Source organism: Drosophila erecta, unplaced genomic scaffold (assembly GCF_003286155.1).
Source record: "Drosophila erecta strain 14021-0224.00,06,07 unplaced genomic scaffold, DereRS2 tig00000000-arrow-pilon, whole genome shotgun sequence".
Taxonomy (NCBI): domain Eukaryota; kingdom Metazoa; phylum Arthropoda; class Insecta; order Diptera; family Drosophilidae; genus Drosophila; species Drosophila erecta.
In genome coordinates, this window is record NW_020825194.1 from 33,165 (window position 1) to 49,313 (window position 16,149).

Genomic DNA, 16,149 nt, shown 5'->3' on the forward strand with positions numbered 1-16,149 from the left:
AGTTTGGACTGAATTTAAATATTAAATACCAGATTTGTGCATTTTATTTTAGTATCTAATATTGGTTGGTATTTATCAATTGTCTGTCGAGCAGTGCTGGTAAATGGCGGAACAAGTATACACATAAAAAATTAAATTGCAGCACAGCACCCGCAACGCACACATATATTTATTTAACGGAGTTCCTAAAAAACGAGGAGCGGTGTGTGCGGAAAACAATTAGGCAGAAACACTAGAAAAGCAGAATAAGTCGCACAACCGTCAATTAACGATGAACGGGGGAGGTGGAGGAGCAAATGGGAGCAATGGCTCCAGCACCAATGTGACAGCTGCCGGGAGCACTGGAGGCGGAAGCGCAGGCGACGAGACTGGAGGAGATGCCAGCTCCAGACGCCAGGCGACACGCGTGTTTAAAAAGAGCTCGTCCAACGGCAAGATTACGGTTTACCTTGGCAAACGGGACTTCGTCGACCATGTCACGCACGTGGATCCCATTGATGGCGTTGTGTTCATTGATCCAGAGTACGTAAAGGACCGAAAGGTTTTTGGCCAGGTGCTTGCCGCCTTTCGCTACGGACGCGAAGACCTGGATGTTTTGGGACTGACGTTCCGAAAGGATCTGTATCTTGCGCATGAGCAGATCTATCCGCCCATGCAGCTGGACCGTCCGATGACCCGGCTTCAGGAGAGGTTGATTAAGAAGCTGGGACCGAACGCCCATCCGTTTTATTTTGAGGTTCCGCCCTATTGCCCAGCCTCGGTGTCCTTGCAGCCGGCTCCTGGTGATGTGGGAAAGTCTTGCGGAGTAGACTACGAGCTGAAAGCCTTTGTGGGTGAGTCTTTATGGGTCTGATCTTGTGGGCGTGTCCATGTACGGCGGTCAGACAAAGGCAAAATCATTGATGAGCGATTGCAGCAGTCGCTACAGACAAGTCTAGTTAGTGTAGGCAACAATCTCAAAAAGAAATTGAATTTGTTCGAACGTAGTATCCCACACATACTGCGTTTAATATATTTTGCAAAATATTTAACAATTTTCCTGAATGCTACCTTTCCCTTAAGGGCAGTCAAATTGTGGGTGCTATTAATGTTTTAAAAACAATAAAATAAATTAATAAGAATAAGAATAATAATTTTTTTTATAGAAGTTGTGCTGTAAATTTCTAATATGTGTGGTTTTGTGCAATTTAGCGCGTGTATCACGCGGTCGGGAACACAGGGTTAATCAATCCAACTACGTCGGGCTGATGACGCAGCGTCCACCTAATTGAAATTCGACACTTTTAATTGGAATTTGACTCGACCGAAGTTGCATCGCAGTTAATGTTGTTGTTCGCCTTAACCAGACGTCGCAGTTGGCGGTCTGACGTTTTGTGTGCCAACATTATTTGTTCATTTTACATTTTAGACTTTTTATTTAAAAACAGAAAAATAAAGTGAAAAATTAATGCTTGATCAGCACGAAGGTTTTTAGGTTCCTGAAAAGTTTTCCATGAATATTTCCGTTGCTCCATTCGCATACTACTACTTGCCCATGATCCCCCTTAATACCCCCACTTATATTCTCTGTTAAATAAATATTATTATCTATTGGCTTATTTTGTTTACACATTTTTGTGGTTTTATAGTTTCTGTTGAAATTTTATTCTTATTTGGCAGCCAATTTGCGTACTGGCATAAACAGAATAAGAAAATCAGCGATGAGTGTGTTGTTCTTCTTGGTCTTTTACCAGTATAAGAGTTAAGACAAAAAGTTATGATTTATTTATTCTGTATCTACTCTAGTTCCAAATACTATTAAAAAATAAAAAAACCATGTGGGAATTTGTACAGTTGGCAGAAACGATTTCTCAGTACTTCTCTGCTTCTCCTCATGATTGAGTCAGCATATTTATTTACTTGGCGTCTGTTGAATTGTGTATCTAATGTGCCTAGCGTTTATGTTTTTGGGATTACCAACTATATATGTGTACATATGTATGTATAAAGGCGTATTTTTACACATTGCCATTTATGATTAATTAAATGGAAAGCGATTTTATTTGACAACATCCGAATATATATTTAAATTAAGACGTCTATATATGTGCATATGTATGTGTAGATGTACATGCCACTCCTTGTCGCCAAGCTTGTGATGAAAGTTTGTGTACTCCGATCCATGATAGACTCAACATCAATGACGAATTTTTATAACGAATCAGACTACTGACACACCCCAGCTAAAATATGGATACAACCGTCATGGCATTTCTTCAAGAATCATAGATTGATGTCAATATTTATAATGTTTATCCCTAATAGGTGAGAACGTGGAGGACAAGCCCCACAAGCGGAACTCGGTGCGTTTGACTATTCGCAAAGTCATGTACGCGCCCTCTAAAGTCGGCGAGCAGCCATCGATCGAAGTAAGCAAGGAGTTTATGATGAAGCCAAATAAGATCCATTTGGAAGCTACTTTGGACAAGGAGCTGTACCACCACGGTGAAAAAATATCGGTTAACGTTCATGTGGCCAACAACTCAAATCGGACGGTAAAAAAGATTAAGGTATGTGTCCGGCAGTTCGCGGATATTTGCCTCTTTTCGACGGCTCAATATAAATCTGTAGTGGCCGAAATCGAGTCAGAAGACGGATGTCAAGTTGCTCCAGGATTTACACTGTCGAAGGTGTTTGAGTTGTGCCCCCTGTTGGCAAATAATAAGGATAAATGGGGCCTTGCTTTAGACGGGCAGCTAAAGCATGAGGACACCAACTTGGCGTCTAGCACTCTCATTACCAATCCTGCCCAGCGAGAGAGTCTCGGTATTATGGTGCACTATAAGGTGAAGGTGAAGTTGCTGATTAGTTCACCCCTACTAAATGGTGACCTCGTGGCTGAGCTGCCATTCACTTTAATGCACCCCAAGCCCGAGGAGGAAGAGCATCCGCTGTTGGGAGAGCGATCGCCAAGGTCTAGTTTAGCAGGCGGGGGTCTGCCGTTAGTGAGCATGAGTGACGTTGGAGAAAATGAATCGGCGACTGGCGGGCAGGATGTGCCAACTACAACAAATCTCATCCAGCTGGACGACGACGAGGCACAAGACGATGACATAATTTTTGAGGACTTTGCCCGTCTGCGTTTAAAAGGCGCTGAAACGGAGGCCTAGATAAAAAAGGAAAAGAACGAACTATTCATTGATATGATGAAAATGCTACCATAATTTTCGGCATTTGTATAATATAAAAAACTATGAAAAAAATTGCACACCCGGTAAATGTAAAGTTTTATACCAATAATACCATGGTCAACGGTTGGATGTAAGCTATTTTATATGTGTAGGCAATATGTTCTAGTATCAATAGGGTTTAATCTGAAAGTGTACGAATTTTAAACTGTGAAATTGTTTAACCAATCAACACACAAAATGCACGTGCATAAGTTAATTACACACGCCATGTATATCGGTCACACTTGTAAAAGTTGAAAGAATGCACAAAATTCACAAATTTGTATTCGATATGTAAATGTTGTATAATAATATTTCTTATTAAAAGCCGAATCCCATGATAAAAACGCGCAAAACAAAAAGAATCATAATAATGTTTTTTTATGCCTTTCCTCTTTTGGGACACAGTTATTGCCTTGCAATATATTGATAATTTTTATGCAACTAATTTAAAATTAGGTTTTTGTTGTAAATTAAAATGGTTAATTGATTTTAGCGGAAAACTACCACACACTTTTAAAACCTTTACGCCAAAGCCTATAGAGTAAATTACTAAAGATGTTTCTAGCCTCCTTTTTTAGAATTAAAACAATTGGCTTTACGATGGCTAGAGGTCTGGGTTTTTTTTAATAATAATCTTAAAATATTTAAAAACTGATTTATTTACAAAATGATTAAAATTATATTATAAATATCCAAACCTCGAAACAGCTAAAACGCAATGGTTTGTAATTTATTTCATTAAAGCCATGCATGAAAAAAAAACTATTCTTTCAAAACGCGTTAAATATATTTTTGTATATATACTTTAAAAGCTAGAAAGTTAAGTTACGCGTGCAGGTTCTAGAGACGTAGACGCAACCCATGTTTGTGTCACTAGATTGGCACGACTACTCTATGAAATTTCTTTCTAGCTCTACCACTAGCTCGGTAACGTGAAAATGATACTCTAGCGTTCTCCTTGTAATTGGAAGTGAATTGTTGTCTTAGGCACACTTTAAGCACTTTTGATTTTCTCAACAAAACTTTAAAGCAGGCAATCTAAACAACAAAGTAATTTACTAAAGGGGGATTTGAGTTAATGATTCCAGCTCTTTGCTAATAAAACCGCTTTTGACTAAAGTTTACATGAGGCGGACCTTCACAGGCTGAAATAGCTGATATAAACATTTTTCAACCACTTTTGGGAACTCCATTCGTTTTGGAAATCATTACTTAGAACACCAATTTCTTTCTTAACTTAATGATGTCCGTATCGAAATTCGCCAACGAAAAATACTACACGAGTAATGAGTTCGTAAAACTACTTTAGAGATTTAATTTCAAAACGTGATCAGAACATTTCCAAATGTAAGCCAAACAAGAGATGACGAAATATGATTTCTTTCGTAAAAAAATCTGTAAAAATACAAATAATTAAAGTTAGGGCTTTTAAATTGCGAACTTAAGCTGAAATTAAATTTTATTGCTCTAGGACGCCCCAAGCAACACAAATCATTGAAACAATGTTGATATTGTCAAAATTGAAATTATTTTAATGACTTACTTTTATATAGCACGTATAAATGTGGAATTAGTATGAACTCGATGTATAGGTTTGTATTTTTAATTTTCAAGTGAAAAATATAGGAAACAGAAATAACTTTACTTATATTAAAGTACATCACAAACTTGTTAAATGTATACAAATATAGTAAACAAATTCAAAGATGTTAGAGCAATTAATATTTATAAAAAAAATTTAAATGTGAACAGAAAGGGTGCATTATCTAACATAATGTGAGTATTATAAATTTATAAAAATATTATAACATACCAAGAACGTGTGAAGCATTTAAATCGAAAATAATATATATAAGCGTGTCCCCTAAACAGTATCGGCAATTGAAAAGTTGTAACGATCTTTTATGCAGTTGAACCACCTGAACATTTAAATTACCATAAAATAGTTTTTCAAAACAAACTAAAATTAAAATCATTTTTTCTTTTTAACAGATCTGTTGTGCTTTAGTCTTTGTAGAAATATTAAATGTTTTAACAAAATATATGAGAATTAAAAATAACAATTTACAATTAGTTTCCGATAAAGATATTGCAATGAAATATAGCAGATAAAGAATCACAGAAACTATCAGTCTAGCGTAATTATCGTGTTCAACGGGTCCAACTGCAATATGAGCAACAACACTTTTGTACTGTAAGTTATATATTTTTATTATTTTTTAAACTGGTGTAATTTTTAGGAAGCTAAGCTAATGTTCAACATAAGTTGTAATGGTTTTGATACCTTTTAAAAAATAGCATATATATTTACATGTGTAGCTTTTTGAGTGGATGAAACCTTTTATAGCCAGCACAGAAAATAGCATATACATTTATATGTGTAGCGAGTTGAGGGTGTAACACCTTTTAAAGCTAGCACAAACAAATATTAAAAAGATTTCTCTTTTATTTTTTAAAATACGTTTCTGCGATGCATTCACTTTGATATATATTTATTTTAATGTATGTATACAACTACGCGATTTAACAATTGCCACGGTAGTCCACGCATCAAGCGAGCGAAGCAAAAGAATATAAAACAGAATACGTACTCATGTAAAATAAAATTTAAAGAAAGCGAAAGATTGAATGTTGTTTGTTTAGTGTTGAAAAGAATGCAAGAAAAATAAGAAGGAACAATAAAATCTTTGACTGACACGTTGGAGATCCATTAGAGAGGAAAAAAAAGTGGACTTCTGGTAAAGACTATGTTTGAAAAGCTTTAATATAATAAACTATGCTATACAATGCATAATACTATCTGGTAGGCGAAGTCCGTATAACAAAAATTAAAATTTTTATTTTAGAAAGTTATATCGATATAAATTCCCATGCCATGATAATCCCCACCCTCCAACGTGTCTATGAAATAATTCATATTCTCAATATGAGCCTTATGCGAACAAAACCATGAATAAATAATGAATTCGCATTGCAATTGCTTACGTATTTATAAATTCCAATATCTTACTATACCCGTTACTCGTAAATGCAGTGGGCTTACCAGATTTGTTGATGAGCATGTCTATCTGTCTGTCTGTTGAAAGTGAACTATAGGAGCTACAGATCTGTGGACAAGCCTATTGATTCTAGCAACGCCTAAGCAATTTGCAACCGTTAGCCTTTCTACGCCTAAATAAGTTCTTTTTAATAGCTCGAAAAGTTTTTGTTTAAGGTTATGGATTACTACAATTTTCGGTTTAAGGCAAAGCGTTGCCGATGACTTTAGTGTTCAGTATGCAGTTAAGTCTTAATGTATGTAAAATAAAGTGAAGAGTAACGGGTATCTTATAGTTGATGACTTTAGCGATTCTTCTTAATTTTTATATAATTGTCAGTATGGTTGCACCACTTAGGTAATAATTAATGATTGCATTTTTAATCCACGCATTGGAACGAAATAAATTGCAAGTTTTCTGAAAAAAGTGACTAAATACCATTTCTGTAAAATGTTAATGTCAACTATTGAATAAAATTTGCAATAATAAAAACGACAAAAATTCCATAAATGGCAATATGTGGATATTAATTAATTTCAAGAGCAATACACATTTCATGGAATAAGGGCGTAATAATTTTAGCTAGATGAGTTGGTTGGCGAGCGGAATGAAGAAAATGAAAAGCCATTTACAGGCACCAGGGGCGTAACACATATTGGGAGAATTCGGTGAGGTCTTGTCAGCTCCCCATCTTGAGCGATTCTAGGATACTGTCGCTGAACCTCGCAGTTATTCATTTCCTCTACGGCTTAAGAGTCGTAATTCCTTTTCAACTCCTTTCTATCATTGTAAACACAAGTGATACCACTAAAAAATTGAGCCTAATATATTTATACTTAAAAATCCAAAAATTTACTTCATTAAATCTTTATTTATTTTACTTTACCATACTCCTTTACAATTGGATTATATAGTAATATGTTAATGAACGTATTCAATTTTTTTCAGTGGGAAAGAAGCAAAACAAGCTGCGGAAACAGTTCGCCTGACCTCGACCAACTTAATACAAATCAATTCTTCTTTGTTCCGGAGTCGTTTTCTGTCTTTTGCGGCGACGAGCTCACCTTTCTCTCACTGTTGCATTGTATACTGTATGGTTTTCATTTCCGGCTCCTGTTGGGTTCCTTAAGCGGATTACACGGGCAGAAGCTATAAGAGAGGCGCGCTCAGTCGAAGGAAGCTGTAGAGGAGAAGGAGCCGAAAGTGTGTTGCCTCTCACTCCCTTCTTGACTTATCAAGAGTGTGATGAATGTTAATTGAGATTTGTAGACACTGCGCTTAAATTCCGCAACCACATTGTTATATTGCAATTCACCGCTTCATTTTAATAATGTAGGCATTAAAATTCTCATTTTGGAAGTGAACGACATATACATATATCATTCGCATAAAAATGGTCGCGGAATTGAAAAAAGATTTCCTACCGAATTAGCTCATGTTCATCAGCTATGTCATAAAACGAAATTTGATCTAGCCATGGCCGTCCCTATCAACGTCATGATGTCGGGAATTATAAAATCTAAAAGAAAAAAATAAAATTTTTTTTTTTTGCCAATTTGTGTAAAGTACGGATAATTCGTAAGTAAGGTTTGGATGACAATAATGGACAACTGTTTTTATTTTCTTGCTTTTCCATTTTGATATGCTTTGGGCGCACATTAGGGAGTGGAATATATTGAAGCATTGCTCAGGCATTTCCCTCGAAATGCAACAGTGTACGGCGCCCAATTGCTTTCTTTTCTCGTATTGCATGGTCTGGTGGACCGGAAACAAGCTGCGCTAGCTCCATGCCAACCTCTGCCACCAGCTTCCGCCTTCACGCAGGTAACAAACATGTGTACCTTGCATGAAGCAAAGCAAATGTGAGGCGAGCAGTTTCTGAATTGGACAGTTGTTACCGGTGTACCCAGTCTCAGTTCGAGATTCATGTCCTCCCATGGTTTAGTTTCTCTTTCTGGCTCTGGTTCCAGGCTTCAAAGTTCCTTTGACTCTCCGTCAACTATGATTGAATGGGATATGCGTTTACACTAAAAAAAAGGGTTGCAATTTATGAAAAGGAAACTACATGATTACTTAATTCGATTTTATATATTAATTTTCTTTAGATGCCGTTCATATTGTTTTCAACTGGTATATTAATTTAAAAATTCTTAAAAATTTTAGCTAAAAAATTAAAAAATTTTTCGCTGACGAAGAATTTTGAAAGAACATTTTCAATAATCATAAAAAAATATTCAGTCTCTTTTCCTTAAGTCTTTTTGTTGGCTTTTTTCAGTGCTTGCGTGATTGAATGGGCTTTGAGTGTAGTACAACACTCCGAGCTCAAATTGACCACCACTCCTTGTAGCCGTTTTACCATGCAAATGTAGGGGAAACATTTTTCGGACACAACTCCAGAGGCGTGGGTGGGAGAATGGGCACTCGAACAGCTGCCGTCTGCCATCCGCCAGTTTAGCCGGCGGGCCTTCGATGATGAGCGCAATGTTCATAACCTGACCCGCCCCCTCTGTGGGGGAGCTGTTTTCTGGTGGGGTACGGCTTTGCATGCTAATTCCCTGCAGGTGAACACGCGCTGGAGACTGTACTGTGTGCCCAGCGGCTCAATAAGATTCGTACTCAAATTCTGTTGTATACATACAAGAAAAAGCCGTGTATTTTAGATAAATTAAGGTTGTAGAATCATCCCTAAATTCAAAAGTTACAAAAGGATAATTGTTTTGTATACAAAAATTATTGAATAATTTGAACGGGGCATTTTTAATATATTTACAAACAAGAAAGAATTTTGCATTTCTTGAGATTTGCATGCTTGCTAGCTTATCGCAAATTTTTGTTCTTCTACATAGATTGAAATGACAAGTAACAGAGTTATTTACCGTACTCGAAATAATTCCAACCCCTAATTATTGGACTCCACTTCATTTCGCCACAACAAATCCATGCCCACAGCCAGCTTCGTTGGACACATTGCTAATTGGCCCAAAGACCGTGTGCGTCGCTGAGTGGTTGTTCCCGATGGTGGAATACTCATGGCGGTGTGCGGCTAGTGGGTGTGAGGAGAAGAGTGTTCTTGATTATACTTCCGATAGCCTAATAGAAAGTACGCCGCAAAAACCACATTAAGCCGGCACCTTGTCGCATTGAGGTCGACGATGAACATCCTCCATAACGTATCGTACCTGATCCGCCCCCGCCGGTTTTCTCTTTTCGGCTTGGTTTTGGGCTGTGCAACCGCAAAACTTGTACCGTTTGTTTTGCTTTCCCAACCGCTCCCTCGCCCATGTATATCGGCTAAATTAATATTCTCAATTCAAAACTTTTGAACAATAGTTGTTGACAGGAAAGTTGTTTAAAGCCATTACACCGCAAAAAAAAGGAAAATTTTGTCTTATAAAAATGAATAAAAAAATCAAGAGATTGATAGTTACCTCCAAAACTAAAATAATATTTTCTTTGTTAGTAACTGCAAGTGCATTAAATTGGATTCCGGGCTATGACAGCGTTGAGGTCAAAAAGTTTAAGTTTAGTAATATCAAATTATTAAAAACCTAATTTACATGCCCTATTACTACCATAACTAAGCTTGATCTGTTTTCAATGTTAAATTATATTAATATATTTCATTTGCATAACTCTGAATTCTAATTAAATTTTTGAAATATTATTATTTAACGTAACTTGTTTGAACAGTGTTAGCTAGCGAAGGCACCGCAAAACTTTTGTGTGTGCTTTTTTGTTTTCCGATCTAATAAGTTTCTAGCTATCTTACAATTCAAATCTAAGTAAATTTCGAAATTCAATTCGCTCTAAAGGAAAGGAGCCAGGACAACAAACGTGTACCTCCCTGGTCCGCGCTTCAATCCATTACTAACACACCCATTAAAACCACTCAGAATGGCAGGCAAGTGAACCAACATTTTTGAAAACTTGCTTGAATAGATTATTAGGAATTATCAAAACTTAATTTAGCTTAGGAGTGTTCAGCATAAAGCGGGCCAACAAGCTGATGCGGGTAGCTAATGAATCACCAAAGGGGTGGTCTGTTGGCTACAGGCAGGTGTCAACGAAGCAGTGCTGCACCACTGAACGACGGCTTTTGAAGTGGTTTCCGTCGCAGAACTTTTGAAGTGAAAGCCCTGGCAAGTCCATTGATCTCTTAGCCGCTTTGTTGTGGCGTCCGATAAATACGGGACTTTAAACGCATGCGGTTGAAGTCGTATTAATAGTGTGACAATAGTGGTAAAAATAAATTACTGTAAAAAGATGCACTGCAAACGTCCACGTTTTCTTATAAGCGGCAGCGTAGCGGGACGTGAGCTAGAACATGGATTGATCTAATGAGGTTGCCCTGCTGGTGGCCTGTGCTGCAGGATCCAGCTGGGAAATCGGCTTCAATTAAATCAAGCCAAACGACACCGGCAATTCGAGCTCCTCAGGTTCTTTTGTGTCCCAACGGACATATACATAGCTAGAATCGAAATGGCAGGTCCCACCGTCAACTGCCAGTCATGAGGACCTTTTAGCTCCGCTATCGCTTCTAAGGCTCCCGGACTTTTACTCAATATGGTGTTAATAACGTAGCGCACAACTTAGCAGTAGAAGAAAGAAAGGCGGTGGAAAAGAATCCTTAAGTTGCCTTTACCTTGCCCTTGTCCTGGCACAAAGTCGATGAGCGCCGGGACCAACGGATGTCCAATTAGTTGTCTGCCAGCTTCCGGCTCTGGCTGTCTTCCTGCGCTTGGTACCTTTTACCACCCGCTGGCTATCTTCGTCAGGTTCCCTCTCCTGTCAAATCCAGCAGCTTCGATTGCGATTACCAGTCAGAAGCGCTGTTCATCTTCATTGTTGTCCGTGGAGCGCTGATGGCATAATTTTCGGATTGGGTTGCCAGTCAATTGCAAGCAATTTGCATAGATTGATGCTCATATATGTACATTTGAACATATGTATGTATGGATGCCACCCTATCCGCCTGGCTAATCAATGCCCATTTGTGGCTTAAAATCCTTTTTTCATTTTAAAACTGACGCACTTACTGTGGTCGAAAGGTGAATACTAAATCTTCACGCTCAAAATTAGGAGTTTAGTTTGGTGAGTTCAGAACATTTAGGAAAAACGAAAATGTAAAAGATATTAAAAGAATTTAGCAACCATTTTTTAACTTTACAACTACAATTTTCTAATAACCTAATAGTAAAAACGAATAAAAAGATTTTTAGCGAAGTGAAATAAAAACTATGCGATATTTGACGCAGTGAAAGTGTAATTTTGTATGCAAGTGAAGGATTCCTTCTCTTCATCCTTGTGTGTGACAGGAAGCCAAACAAAAGCAACATGTGTTACTTGTATGGCCTGCCAGGCGTCAAAAGGCGAGAGGCTGAAAAAAATCTATTAGAACGTGTCTTGCCTGCCAACGTGCTACTTTTCAGCCGTTAAACCGCTTCCCTATATTCCCTTTATATTTTACCCGTGGGCATAATAAGCTGCGTCTTTTTTCACGTGCGTGTGTGCGAGGCAGATATTTACTTATGATTGAGTTGCGTGGCAAAGCTAACGGAGAGCGAAAAAAGGCAATGGCAACCCTCGAAACAATTTGGTAAGAGATTGCGGTTGCTTTTCTGATTTTCTCACGCATTTTCTGAACATTTTTGCGCCCTTGCTTCCCGCCCTTCTTCGTCGACTGCGTCATGTGAGATGAAAATTTAAATTGATTTGCATTGTTTGACTGTCATTGTTGTTGCCTGGCTGTTTATTCCCTGCTTTAGCCACTTTGCATACGTTTTTTCTACCTCCGATAAACACTTACGCATTTTTCAAACCGTCAAGATACAATTTTTATAGATTTCAATTTGTGCCCTGTAAACGAACTACGAAATGGCTTTTTGGCTTATTTCACCTTACTTAACATACATATATATATTCTTAAATGAAAAATGTTTATTCAAGAACCATTTTTCTATTAAACGCAAGTCAAGTTATTTTACAATTTGTAAACATTTTAAGGTTTATAATTTCTTTAGGAATGATTTTTTTGTGCATTTCCCTTTAGTTGGGTACAGATATGTACATATATAAGCTGCTATATGAAACCCTGATGCTTCTTACTGTTATAAATACTTGGCGTCTATCGCCTTTTGCATTTATTTTCCGCTTGCTTTGGCTTACAACACCAGTGTTACTCCGTTTGCTTTCACCTTTTGTTCATTCGATTATTTCACTAAGTATACATGTCAAAAGTCGAGCCATGAGCCATGAGCCATGAGCCATACACGTGCGTGGTAGGGTTTAGGGTAACTGCCATGTGTGTGTGCAACTGAGTTTTTATTTTCGGGGCTATTGATTGGAAATTGAATTTATTGTTTGACATTCGAAGTAACGTCGAGTCAATTACGGTGGAGAAATGGTATCAAAATATTTACGATCTGTTTATTGCATTATGCCAACTTAATGCTCAGAGGGAACCCTTACATATCCACCAACCAGAGATAAGCAGTAGAAATATAAATGAAATTTACATGGTATACTCTTGCCACCAAATAAAACATCTGTTTGGTACACCATTTGTATGCATTGATAAGGACCATTAGGGAAAGGAGCCCTAATGAGGCGAGAAATTTTGCTTCAATGCTTTTCCGGCACGGAATCATCACAAGCTAAAAAGAAAATATTTATATCAACGGATCCTGTAAGTTTTACTATCCCTTACCTTTGTCTTTTTTCTCATGTTTATTGACCAGCTTACGGTTAAGATTAGCCAGCTCTAGTGAGGCGCTCTCAAAGCCCGCTAATCCTTCCTGGCAGAAATAGCCGTTCCGAATCTGTGCCGGCAATAGCTTTACGATCAGCTCCAGACTCTGGGGATGATCCGCCAGGCGAGAATAGATCCTCACTACATGTTTAAGAACCCTGGGCTCCGGTTCCAGTGTCAGTTGGTGCACAACCCTGGCTAAAGTATGGATTAGATGCAGCCTTCGTGCCAGCCTTCGACTGGCAAACTTTAAGCCTACTTCGTGTTCCAAGGTGCGGTACAAGACGAATGCACAGAGCACCTTGCTCATTGTGGTACCCAATTCCAGCTGCCGCAGAATAAGTGGAATTAATTCAGTGCCCAAAAAATAAACCACGATCTCCGCATGATCCGATTTCAGTAGAGCGCAAATGACGCCCAAAACTGACAGGCGAACATGCTCAACGGCCCGAGTTTGAGAGGTCATCTTAAGCAATGGCATTAAATAGCACATGAATTGGCATCGTATGAGTTGAATACCAATGAAGGGATGTGAGGCCATGACCTGAATCAGCCCGATGGCAGTGCAAATCCGGTGCGACTGTTGGCCGGTTAATTCAATATCTTGATAAATTGCTGGATATATTGACACAATCTCTTGCAGCAAACCACTCACAGCTCCAAAGGAATGCCACAGCAAGAGTCCTAGGCTGTCGATGTGGTTGCGTCTTTCGCATAGCTCCAACATGGCCCAAAAACGCGTTTCTTTGTTGCACAGGTTGGCGATCCAGCCGTAGACAGGGTCTATATCGCCGCGCTGTTCACAATCCATGTTTGGCACACTCATTTTGTTCTTCTAGGTATTGAGTAATTAATATTTCCGCATAAGCTGTGGAATATGTATTAAATCAAGCTGATTGATTGCAGCTTTTTGTATAAATGATGTTTTTTTATAAGATATGGTTGTTTAATGCCTAACACTGCATGTTTTTATACTTTGACTCATTTATCTAAGCAATTCTCGTTCGGTTTACGTTTATAGAAAAAAACACATTTATAATGTGGAACTGCCGGGAAGTGTCTTATTACCATACGGCCCATGAATTATGCATAACAAAAGGCAAAGACATATGTATGTACATACAAACTTACCCATGAAATCGAAATCAAACAAATTTGCAATAGTTCATGTGTGGAAATGGGACTCCTTCCAATAAGCGGATAATGCAAATCGGAAACGGAAATTTGCCTTGGTCTTCTGAATGTGCGGGCCTGAAAATGCATGCGCATCGTGTTAATTAGCATCAGCTTTATTATTAGAAAAAAGACTTGCTGACCTGTCACTAGCACAAATTTGCCTTGCTAATTCGGACTACTAAAATTAAAAAAAAGAATAAGTTAAACTAATGTGAACATACATATGAACGTACATACATACATATGTACATATGTATGTATCTGGCCGCGATAAACAGAGATTGTCAAACTATGTGTACTGTTCGCCAGCTGCGGTCGTTCTCAAATAATATTTGCCTATGCCAGCGTAATGTATATTAATTAAATTATGCATCATAAAAGCAAAAATAGACAAATGCGCGGTCAGCACTTTTTCTTATCTTCACCGGACAATCACCGATCTTTTTGTTTGGTCGCGAATTATGAAATTAGTATTCTGTCTAACCAGGCCGGTCGGTTTCAGTCATGATATCAAGTATCAGTGTCCATATACATACATATGTATAATGTTTCATATCACTAAATATATTAAAGAATTTAATTGTATTCTTTAACATATCCATTACGAATAGCTAAATAGAGAAAATGTTGGCCACTTATTTCGTTGTCATTCTAAGAATTACCAGACTTATTGACAAAAAAAAGGCACAGCTGCATATGTAATTCTAAGAAGCCAAACGGCCGTCTACCGCTTCTTTTCGATTCTGATTAAACACATTAAGAAATCTGTCACTGCTTCTGGTTCTAGCGCGTTCTCTTTCCATGGCTCTTTAACAATATCAATGGCTTACCCTGACTTCTTTACAGGGTTTCGAAATTTCCAAAAAGTTATTAGCATATCGATAGGAATTGGCTTGGTCGTGTTCAATTTGACAAATAAAAAAATGTTAGGTACTGTAATTGCAGGGGAGAAAATGTTATGGAAAAAATGATTATTAAAGAAGGACCAAAAAGTAGATAGAATGCTATAGTCGAGTTCCCCAACTATCAGATATAATGTTTCATATCACTAAATATATTAAAGAATTTAATTGTATTCTTTAATATATCCATTATAAATAGCTAAATAGAGAAAATGTTGGCCACTTATTTCGTTGTCATTCTAAGAATTACCAGACTTATTGACAAAAAAAAGGCACAGCTGCATATGTAATTCTAAGAAGCCAAACGGCCGTCTACCGCTTCTTTTCGATTCTGATTAAACACATTAAGAAATCTGTCACTGCTTCTGGTTCTAGCGCGTTCTCTTTTCATGGCTCTTTAACAATATCCATGGCTTAAATTTCGAAATTTCCAAAAAGTTATTAGCATATCGATAGGAATTGGCTTTGCTCAATTTGACAAATAAAAAAATGTTAAGTACTGTAATTGCAGGGGAGAAAATGTTATGGAAAAAATGATTATTAAAGAAGGACCAAAAAGTAGATAGAATGCTATAGTCGAGTTCCCCAACTATCAGATATAATGTTTCATATCACTAAATATATTAAAGAATTTAATTGTATTCTTTAATATATCCATTATAAATAGCTAAATAGAGAAAATGTTGGCCACTTATTTCGTTGTCATTCTAAGAATTACCAGACTTATTGACAAAAAAAAGGCACAGCTGCATATGTAATTCTAAGAAGCCAAACGGCCGTCTACCGCTTCTTTTCGATTCTGATTAAACACATTAAGAAATCTGTCACTGCTTCTGGTTCTAGCGCGTTCTCTTTCCATGGCTCTTTAACAATATCAATGGCTTACCCTGACTTCTTTACAGGGTTTCGAAATTTCCAAAAAGTTATTAGCATATCGATAGGAATTGGCTTGGTCGTGTTCAATTTGACAAATAAAAAAATGTTAGGTACTGTAATTGCAGGGGAGAAAATGTTATGGAAAAAATGATTATTTTAAATAGAACAAAAAGTAGATAGAATGCTATAGTCGAGTT

The 16,149-nt window shown here is 37.5% G+C and overlaps 2 protein-coding genes across 2 annotated transcripts; one reads left to right on the plus strand and one right to left on the minus strand.

The window, feature by feature from the left end:
* Positions 1-59: 59 nt before the first annotated feature.
* On the plus strand, positions 60-3,574 carry LOC6554380 (beta-arrestin-1). Its single transcript, XM_001980995.3, has 2 exons — positions 60-833; positions 2,305-3,574. Exons 1-2 carry the CDS (start codon positions 272-274, stop codon positions 3,147-3,149), a joined length of 1,407 nt encoding a protein of 468 aa, XP_001981031.1. The 5' UTR covers positions 60-271; the 3' UTR covers positions 3,150-3,574.
* Positions 3,575-12,593: 9,019 nt separating this feature from the next.
* On the minus strand, positions 12,594-13,824 carry LOC6554506 (CCR4-NOT transcription complex subunit 9). Its single transcript, XM_001980996.3, has 2 exons — positions 12,957-13,824; positions 12,594-12,903 (listed from the first exon to the last, which is right to left on the minus strand). The coding sequence occupies exons 1-2, from the start codon at positions 13,822-13,824 to the stop codon at positions 12,872-12,874; spliced, it is 900 nt and encodes a 299-aa protein (XP_001981032.1). The 3' UTR covers positions 12,594-12,871.
* Between the last annotated feature and the right edge of the window lie 2,325 nt (positions 13,825-16,149).